The sequence below is a fragment of the Condylura cristata genome, unplaced genomic scaffold (genome assembly GCF_000260355.1).
Source record: "Condylura cristata isolate star-nosed mole 26May11 unplaced genomic scaffold, ConCri1.0 scaffold00008, whole genome shotgun sequence".
Lineage (NCBI taxonomy): Eukaryota > Metazoa > Chordata > Mammalia > Eulipotyphla > Talpidae > Condylura > Condylura cristata.
The window spans coordinates 8,692,415-8,701,781 of record NW_004567109.1 but is presented as its reverse complement, the minus strand read 5'-3'; the positions used below and the strand labels follow the sequence as shown (position 1 = coordinate 8,701,781).

At 64.2% G+C, this 9,367-nt stretch overlaps 1 protein-coding gene across 1 annotated transcript; it reads left to right on the top strand.

Moving 5' to 3' along the window:
• Positions 1 to 1,417: 1,417 nt before the first annotated feature.
• On the top strand, positions 1,418 to 6,197 carry SH2D5 (SH2 domain containing 5). The gene is made up of 9 exons (XM_004678571.2): positions 1,418 to 1,533; positions 1,908 to 1,988; positions 2,293 to 2,367; positions 3,234 to 3,380; positions 4,159 to 4,407; positions 4,557 to 4,725; positions 4,820 to 4,928; positions 5,325 to 5,481; positions 5,923 to 6,197. Exons 1-9 carry the CDS (start codon positions 1,447 to 1,449, stop codon positions 6,124 to 6,126), a joined length of 1,278 nt encoding a protein of 425 aa, XP_004678628.1. The 5' UTR covers positions 1,418 to 1,446; the 3' UTR covers positions 6,127 to 6,197.
• The last annotated feature ends 3,170 nt before the right edge of the window (positions 6,198 to 9,367 follow it).

Genomic DNA, 9,367 nt, shown 5'->3' with positions numbered 1-9,367 from the left:
ACACTGCAGCTTCAGCACTGGGGCTCGCTGGGTGCTTGTGTTCCTCAAGCTTGGGAGGGACGGGCCCTTTCCCAGGGCCTAGGAAAGATCTGGAGATAGAAGGGGTGCCCACGAGGGGTGTGTGGCCTCCCCACCACCTGGACACTGGGCAGTCCTCCAGGAAAACTGCAGCTGGGCCTGGGGCGGCCGTTCAGTGGAGTCTAGCTCTGTGCTGTTTCCAGGGCTTGTCCAGCTGCTGAGGGCGCCCTTGCCCACAGAGGCACGGCCCCCCCTTTTCCTCTTCTCATCCCGCTCCGCTTCTGTTGCTGCCTTTTCCTGCTGTGTCCTTCCCTCTGCTCCTCTCACGGGCATATTTGTGGTCCTTTGCCTGAGGGCACAGAGCACCCTGGGGTGGGGCTGCCCGACTTCTGTGCTGGTTACACACCACACTTCGCTTTAGTTACACAGCACACGTCCCCCACGTCCTCACGGGCACACGTGAGGGTGACCTGGGTGTGGGGCCAGAAAAGCAGGAGGGGGAGTGCAGAGGCTGGGGGGCTGCCGAGCCTCATCTTGGGTCTTTGTGCAGGTGGCTCAGTGATAGCCACAACTTACTGGGGCGCTCCCCCCCCCCCTCGGCCTGAGCCTGGGGCTGAAGGAGGGACAGACAGGGGGCGGGGCCTTCCTGGCTCCGCAGCAGCCAGCTGCCCCTCTCAGGTGCCTCTTAGTCCACTTCCTGCCAGCTGTGGTCCTGGGCTTCGAGGAGGGATGTGTGCCCCTGCCCACGGACAGCGTAGCAAGGCCTTCCCCTTTCCCTTCTCTAGTGGACCTGGGAGAGGGCCCCAGGGAAGACCCGACCTGGGCTGGGCCAGATGTCTTTCCTCCCTCCTCCCCACAGAGCCAGCTGGGCGCCTCGGGCAGGCTTGGCGAATGCACCAGAAAATCCGGCCTTCGGGGACACAGAGCTGCTGCCCACCAGGCAGAGCCTGGATGCCCGCAGCGCTGGTCCCTACCTGCCCGAGGCCTGTCATACCCTCCTCGAGGTGGCCGCTCCCAGGCGCCCCTGCCCAGCACGGGGCTGGCTCCTTGTCCACCCGCTCGCTCCAGCCGGGCAGAGCCAGCCCAGGGCACAGAGGCCAGCTGGCCAGGGTGGGACCGCCGCCCCTTGCTTCCGCTCTCCCCGACGCTTGCTGCTTCGCGAGGCCTCGAGCCTGTGCTTACGTCCACCGGAACGCCGTCTCCTGTCAGTGTTGCTACCGAGCGCCTCTCCGCAGAGACCGCTCCCCGGCATTCTGCCAGGGCTGCGTGTCCGGAGCTGGCCCTGCCCACACACTGCAGGTGTGGGGTGTCCACGGAGAGGCCCGCAGCCTCGGGGCACCACGGCTCACCTGCCTGGGAACCGACCTCTCGCCGTCACCCTCTGCAGCCTCTGCCTCCTGGGATTGGAGCCGCCTGGCCCTCGGGGTCATGCTGAAGGCTGGGGCGGGGGGCCGGCGGGCCTCAGACTGTGGCCCTGTCCCTCTCCGGCCCAGGTGCATCACCAAGTTTGCCCAGGTGGGTGAGGCTGCCCTACTGGGGGGTTCACTGGTGGGGTGAATGGGGCCGAGCCCTGGGGCGGGAGGACTCCTGACCCAGCTGGGGGTAGTGGGGAGGAGGGGAGAGGGAGGAGATGGGCCTCCTGGGGCCAAGGGGCTGGAGCCGGTCACCTGCTGGGAAGCACGGAGCCTAGGGCCGCCACCCCCAGTGCTCTTGCACTGCTCGCCTGGCAGCTTACCTGGCAGAGCAGAGTGTGGCTGTGTTGCAGGGCAGGGCAAGGGGGTTTGGAGGATGGAGAGTGCGGCTGTGTCAGGGGCTTTTGGAGGATGGGGACCAGGAACCACGGGCCTGACTCCTCTGTCTCTGTCTTCCCACCCCCAACCCGCAAGTAGTACGTGGGCTCCTTCCCCGTGGATGACCTGGACACACAAGAGCGTGTGTGGCTGGTGCAGCAGCAGCTGTGGGCACTGAAGGTAGGGTTGGGGGTCTAGAGGTGGGCAGGTGAGACTCGGGAGGGGCAGAGCTGCGGCCAGGCTGCGAGAGTTCCTACCCCTGTGCCCAGGCACCCTCCCCTCTGGCATGGCAGCCACAGGTGGCAGAAGAGGGGGTGACCTTAACATAGCCACCTGCAGCCCTGGGGCGGGCAGCCAGGAGCCACCTGGCTCCAGGTATGGCCCCCCGGGAGGTGGCAGGGGGGTCTGACAGCCCAGCGTGACCGGCGCTGGGCTGGGCAGGGCCTGCTAGGTAATGCCTGCCCACCCCCTCTCTCCCACCTAGGACTGCCCCCGCCGCCGTGCGGTCATCCTGAAAATCAGCCTTCAGGGCCTGAAGATCTACAGCGGGGAGGGTGAGGTAGGAGCCAAGGGGTGCAGGAGGGCTGGCCGGGACAGGCGTCCTTCTCCCCCTGGGCCCCTCGGCCGCAGTTTGGCGCTCACACTGCCCTTGAGCCTCCCTGGCCCCCCAAGGATAAGCTCTGGCAGCAGTCTCACCCCCACCCCCACTGGGCCCTCCAAATTCTGCTCCCCAGCTGCCTCCCGGCCTGAGCACCTGAAGCATCCGGCTTCGTGGGGACCTTGCAGGTGCCTCTGGCAGACCTGGGGGTGCGGCCTCCCCAGCCGTGGGACAGGAGAGTCCTACTGAGTTGCCTGTCATCCCTGGGGTGCAAGTCACCATTTGTTGAGGACCTCCTGTGTGCCACATGGTGCCCAGCGCCGCAGGAACTGCTCCCCTAACCTGGTGTGAACGGACACCCGGAGCTGTGCAGCTCGGGCCCCGGGTCAGGCCCCGCCAGCCCTGGCGGAGAGGTGCTGCCTCTCGACACTAGCCCCCCAGTTCCATGAGCAAGAAGGACTCAGATGGGGTCCCCTGACGCTGGAGACAGGCACGCAGCCCCAGAGCCGCTGCTTCTGCCTCCTCCGTGACCCTGCAGGCCACCCTAGAGTGCTCCTCTCTTCCAGATGCGGGCTTGGGGGCCCCAACAATCAGGTCTGTGGCAGGGAACAGGGGGCTCAGGCCTGCTGGACACGTGCAGTTGGGGGGTTCTAAGTGGAGCTTGGGTGGGCCGGGCAGGAGGGCCGTGCTCATTGCCCTCGGAGCCTCGTGGGCCCCAGCCGGGCACTCAGGCCGGGCACGCAGGCCGCATGCAGGCAGGGCGGGAGAGCAGGCCAGGAGCCCGGCCACGGGTGGTGGCTGGGGGGTCACACCCGCTGCCTCCGCAGGTGCTCCTGATGGCCCACGCCCTGAGGCGCATTCTCTACTGCACCTGGTGCCCCAGCCACTGCCAGTTTGCCTTCATGGCCCGAAATCCCCGGAGCCCGGCCAGCAAGCTCTTCTGCCACCTCTTTGTGGGGAGCCAGCCTGGAGAGGTACCTGGGGCCTAAGCGGGCCCACCCTGAGGCTGGCCAGAGCCTGGTCCCTGGGCACTGTGACCTTGCAGGGCTTAGCGAGAGGGCCTGCGCCGGCATCTTCTGGGCCGCTGCCCACCGCGGGCGCCACGAGAAGTCCGTGGCCTCATCCCCAGGGTGGGGAGACAGGCCACGCGCGTAGCCCTCAGGCTCACACAGCCAGGCCTTGCTTGTGCCGCCCCCGCTCCGGGACACCCTTCGCCGTCAGCTGGCGACCCAGCTTGCCCTGCAGGCCCACCGGTGTCTGTGCAGCCCCCCTCGGTGGCCTAGGGCACCCCTTCCTTCTGGGGTCCTGAGGCGCGAACTGCATCCCATCGCCCGCCTGCTCCTACGAATGGACACGGGTTCTTCGAGAGCAGGGCTGGGCTCATGTCTTGAACTGTTGTGGGTCTCAGCGCCTGCCCTGGGGTGGGGTGAGTGGGTGGGCAGCCCGCCAAAGCCATCTGTCCACTGTGAGCAGAGGCTAGTTCGGTTCTGTCATGTGGGTTATGTCAAGCTCCGTGCTGGCTGCTGGGGTGACAGGAGGCTGAGATACAGGCCTTGATCACCTGGAGCTCATGGTTCCAGCACAGAGGTTGTGTATGGCAGGTAGAATGTAGGAAGCTGTAGAGGAGACTACATGGTGTTGAGGTTTTGAGGGATGAGTAGGAGTTTTCCCAGGGAGAATGGGGATCCCTGGTTGATGCCTAAAGGGGATCCTTAAGCGGTCGCCCCCAACCGAGCCCCACTTCCTCCCTAGGTCCAGATCCTGCACCTGCTTCTCTGCCGGTCCTTCCAACTCGCTTACCTCTTGCAGCACCCTGCGGAACGGGCACAACCTGACCCCTGCCCGGGGCCTGCAGGGGATGCGCCCCTGAAGCTACCTTCCAGTCCTGGGGGCCCCCTTGGCCTGGTGCGGGAACCCTTCGGCCGTGATCAGCTCTCCCAGAACGTTCACGCGCTGGTCTCCTTCCGGCGGCTGCCGGCAGAGGGGCCGATGGGCAATGGGGTAGGCAGCACCCTAGTGAGGGGAGGGGGCGGCGGACCGGGCAAGGGCTTGGGGGTGACGTGCGTGGATGCTGGAATTCAGAGGGAGGGGGGTTTTGACTGACCTGACATGCCTCTTCCCACCCTCTGGGGCCTCTCTTGGTGACCCAGAAGGAGCTGTCAGAGTCCGAAGGCCGAACTCGCCATGCCCGCCTGGGGAACCCCTACTGCTCGCCCACCCTGGTACGAAAGAAGGCCATTCGCAGCAAGGTGATCCGCTCCGGGGCCTACCGGGGCTGCACCTACGAGACGCAGCTGCAGCTGTCTGCTCGGGAGGCCTGTGAGTTGCAGGAGCACCCCCAAAGCACACAGGGTGAACCGCAGGCGGCTGACTGGGCAGGGAGGGGCCTCTCTGACCGGGCTGGTCCCCACAGTTCCCGCTGCGTGGGAGGCGTGGCCCCGCCGCCCTGGCGGCCCCTCGTGCCTGGTGGAGACCGAGGGCAGCCTGACGGAGAACATCTGGGCCTTTGCCGGCATCTCCAGGTAGGAGGGTGATGGTCAAGGCTGCCCAGCCCCTCGGGGTGAGCAGAGATGGAGCCCGTGCACGCCCCTGCACTTACCCGCCCCGGGCCCCATTTCCTCAAATGGCAGGTGGGTGTCATAGAAGAGCCGTCGTCCCCTGGCAGTGGAGAGCCCACACGAGGTCATTCGGGTCATTCAGGCCCCGTTGCCCAGGCGCCTGCTCTTTAAATCTTTCCTGATCGTATCTTAAAGTTGTCAGCTAAACCGCTTAGACACTTCTTAGGTAGAAAGTCTGAAAGCTTCTCTGGGCCAGGCCCTGTGCTTTGGACACTGTTGGGCTGGGAGGTCGTTGCCCTGGGAGTTCCCGAGACGGGCCAGACTGGGCGTGCGGCCTTCAGCCTGGCCCTGGGCCCCTAGGCCCAGCGCCCTGGCTCTGCTGCGGAGAGACGTGCTGGGGGCCTTCCTCCTGTGGCCTGAGCAGGGCGCCGGCCGGTGGTGCCTGTCCGTGCGGACGCAGTGCGGCGTGGTGCCCCACCGGGTGTTCCGGAGTCACCTGGGCCGCTACAGTGTGGAGGTAAGAACTGGGGGTGCAGGTCGGGGCTGTGTTGGGGGTTCCGGACCTGTCCCTTACCCTAAACTCTGAGCTCCTGAGACCCCCTGCCCTCTTCTGCCCCCCCACGCCCTGAGCCATCTTTAGCCTGGGAGGAGACTGACTGGAGAGGGCCGGGTCTTGCCTAACCCAGCACAGCCTGTGAGCCTCCACGGGAACGCAGGTTTCAAGGACTGGGAGGGGATTCTCCCCTGCACCCCACATGCTGAGGGCACCCTTGGAGTCCAGGGGCAGGCAGGAGCCAGAGGGCACATGGCCGCGGCGTGCTGTGAGACGTGCCTGACCTCTGAGCGCAAATCTCCCCTTGTTAAAGTGGGGCAGGATCTGGTGTGAGGGCTGGTTGGGGCCCTTGGGGACAGGGCGGGGTGGGGGGGCTAGCTGGAGCGGAAGCCCCTTCCTCCCCAGCACCTGTCGGCGGAGTTCTCCAGCCTGGAGGCCCTGGTGGAACACCACGCTGGGACCGAGCGCAGCCTCTTCTGCTACCTGGACATGGGCCATCTGAACCCCGGCTATGAGGAGCAGGACTGTGGGCCCGAGGGCAGGCCTCCCCGGACACTGCGGCCACTGAGCCACGCCAAGTCCGAGGCAGAGCTGCAGGGCCTGGGCTAGGGCTGCTGCTAGCCAGACCTGCCTCACTCTGCTCCGGAGCCTCAGCAGGATGTGCGCCCTTCCTCCACCCAGTCACCGCTCCCCCCCCCCCCAAATCTTCCCGCTTCCCTGGGGGAGGAGCCCCGGGCACAGCACGGTGTAAACACGACCATGGAGCTCCGCTCCAGGCTTGCGTGATGGATGTTGTGGTCTCTGGGCTTCACTGTGCTCCTGGAGTGCTCTGAGGCGGGCAGTCAGGTGTCACGTGATGGAGGTGTAGCTCTTGAGCCAGGCCTGGGCCCTGACTGACTGGGAGTCTCCAGAGAGCTCCTGACCAGGGGAGGAGTGAGACGTGTCTGGGAGGCAGGACTGGGTCCTCACTTTGGGCAGGGGCCGGAGCTGAGGCCACGCTGCACCGGACTGCCGGGTGGAGTGGGGCCTGCTGTCACCGGAGGGGAAGCAGCTTTCCCTGGGGAGCGGTAGGAGGCACAGGGTGGACTGAGGGGGGCCGCCTAGCGCCCCGCGCAGGGGGACACCGTGTGTGGGTGGACACGAGGCTGCGGGCCACTGCCTGGTTGCTCCGTCCCGGAGGACGACGGTGTCGAGAATAATTGCTGGAACTTCCAGTACTTTGAGGAAACCTCGGACGCTTCTGTGGTTTCACGTTGGAACATTCACCGTGTCCCTGGGGTGGCAGCTTTCTCGGTTTGCAGTGGCAGAGCCAAGGAAGGAGGCATCTGGCGGAGGTGCAGAAACACAGAAGCGCTGGCCCCGTGAAAGACTGTGCGGGCGGGAACGGCAGGAATCTGTCAGGTGCAAAGTGGCTTTGCATCAAGTATTTGAGGGGGTGACGTCTGTGGATGTTTGCTGCTACCTGTGTTCCCGAACTGTGAAACGTGACCGTGTGCACGAAGGAAGAGTTCCTCTTGAAAAGCAATTACCAAGTGCTGCGAAGAAGCGGCGGGGAGCAGCGGACGGCGTGCAGCTCAGTGTCGCTGAGGAAGGCTGGTTTGTGCCCCTGCAGGGCCACGGGGCTGTGCTTCTGCCTTCTCGGAGTGATGCCCCCTGCCCCAGCCCCCAAGACCTACACACCAGGTCTTTGCCCCTTTCGGAGGCGGCCGCCGTGAGCTGCAGCCTGAGGGGTGACCAGGACACTGTCCATTAGGCCCAGTCTGGGCTTGATGATTCCCTGGGAAGCCACCAGCACTGGCTTTCCTTGAACGGGACGTGACCGTGTCTGTCAGGGGCTGCCTCTCGTGCCAGCTGCAGGGGGATGGGGTCAGAGCGGAATATCCAGAGGCAGCACTGATGGAGGCCCTGCCAGAGCGAGGGCGTCGGGGGGCTGCAGGGGACCCAGACGAACGCGTCTCGCTCAGGCCACGGCCCTGCAGTGACTGACCCGTCCAGGCCTCTTCTGTATAAGTAGCCTCCAGAGAGACGGGAATCTGCTGAACGAAGTAGGGAGTTCACTTTGGGTGAACTTCTGTACCTGGGGCTGAGCCCTGGTCACCCGCCAGGGCTGCCCCCTGCCACCTCCCTTCCCGGGAGCAGTGCAGTGCCTTGGGAGAAATGTCTGACAGCTAGAGGATGAGGGAGCCCCACCAGAAGAGATCACAGGCAGGATCTCCAGCTTCAACACTTCACCGGGGAAACAGTCCTGGCCAGGGGCCTTGTGCCTGCTGCAGGGAGCGGAGGACGCTGTCCTTCGGGGGCCTCTTTCTGGAACCGCAGCACTGATCTCTAATGGGAACTGGCTCTCGTTTAATCGCCATTTTTCTGGATCCCTGGCCCCAGAGGGAGGCCCTGGCCTCGTGTTCCCACCCCTCAACCCCGCAAAGGGTTTGGTGGTAACAGTGCCCAAGGTCACAGGACCAGATGCACCTCTAAGGAAACCTGGTAACTGGCCCGCCCACGCCCAGAGCTACCCTGAAGGACCGGGTTTGTCGCCGGTGATGCATGAGGACACCGTGTCGGGAATGCCCCACAGCACCTCAGCGCTCCTCCTCGTGATCCCGTGGCACATCGTGGCGATGCCTCGTGTCTTTGTTATACTTCAAGTATGGTGGTCCAGCCAGCACCACCAGCTCTCTCTGTTGTGTGGAGTTGAAACAAATAAAGTGCATTTCTCAGATTGCCCAGTGCAGACTTGTTCTTTGAAAGGCAAAATGCGTGTCCAGTTCACCAGTTTGTTTTTGTTTGCTCAGACATACCTTCAGCTCTTGCTGGAAGGTGAAACAGACAGATCCTGTCCTCAGAGGCTCAGGATGTCCTGAAGGAATCAGGTAGGTAGGCAGATATCTTCAAATCGCATCTCTCCTTAAAACCTTCAGTGGTATTTCCTCCAGCAAAAAGACCCCAGACCTTATGCTCTGGCAATTTAGATTCTCTCTGCTCCTGCCACAGGACCTTTGCACAGTGTGGCTAGGTCTCCTTGTCTTTCTCCCCATCCGGTCACCCTCAGGAAGCTGCCATCTGCCCTGACTCCTTCTTGCCCCCCACCTAGCTGGCTGAGTCTCCATGTTAGATGTTCCTTAGAACAGCTAGTCCATTCATTTGTAGTTACTCTTTTATTCATGGGATTTGTGTTTGTGGGGTATTTGTTTCCAGTGTCAGTCATCCCAGCTGGACTGTGGGGCCCCAGGGGAGCAGGTTTAGGCTGCCTTCAGCACCTGTCACCCGGCCTGGCAGGTAGCGGTTTCTGTGCTAAGCGGAATCTAGAGGGGACTGACTGCTGCTCATTTGCCCTGCTCATTTGCTGAGCGAGGAAGAGAGGCCACCACTCTAAGCAAGACTGTCGCTTTCAAAACGCTCGTTTTTCAGTCTTTGAATAGAGGAGGGGGGGTGCTCGGAGGAAGTTTGCCCTGTTCCGAGAGCTATGGCAAGCGCTGGGCTAGCCTCACAGGGTCCGTTTGGGGGTGTAGATAAAGAGCTGCGAGGTCCCTGTCGCCTTTTTCCGGGGTCCCCACCCCCACGCGCCCTGAGACCTTGCCTCCCTGGTGGAGTCAAGCCGGCCTCCCGGTTCGAGCTGGGCGCCTCGCGCAAGTTGCGTAACCTCCGGCCTGTGAGGGCCGTGAGAATCCGAGAAGAAAACGGGTGTGCAAAGCCGGAGCTGGTCTCCCCGGGGGAGCCCCCGGTGCCTCCAGCCCGGAGATAGTCCCGCGCGACGCTCCTCGGCGGTGACCGCGCGGCCCTTCCCGGGAGCCCCCGGCTGTGACGCCACGGCCGTTGCCCAGCAACCGCGAACGCCGCGCGCTTGCCAGCG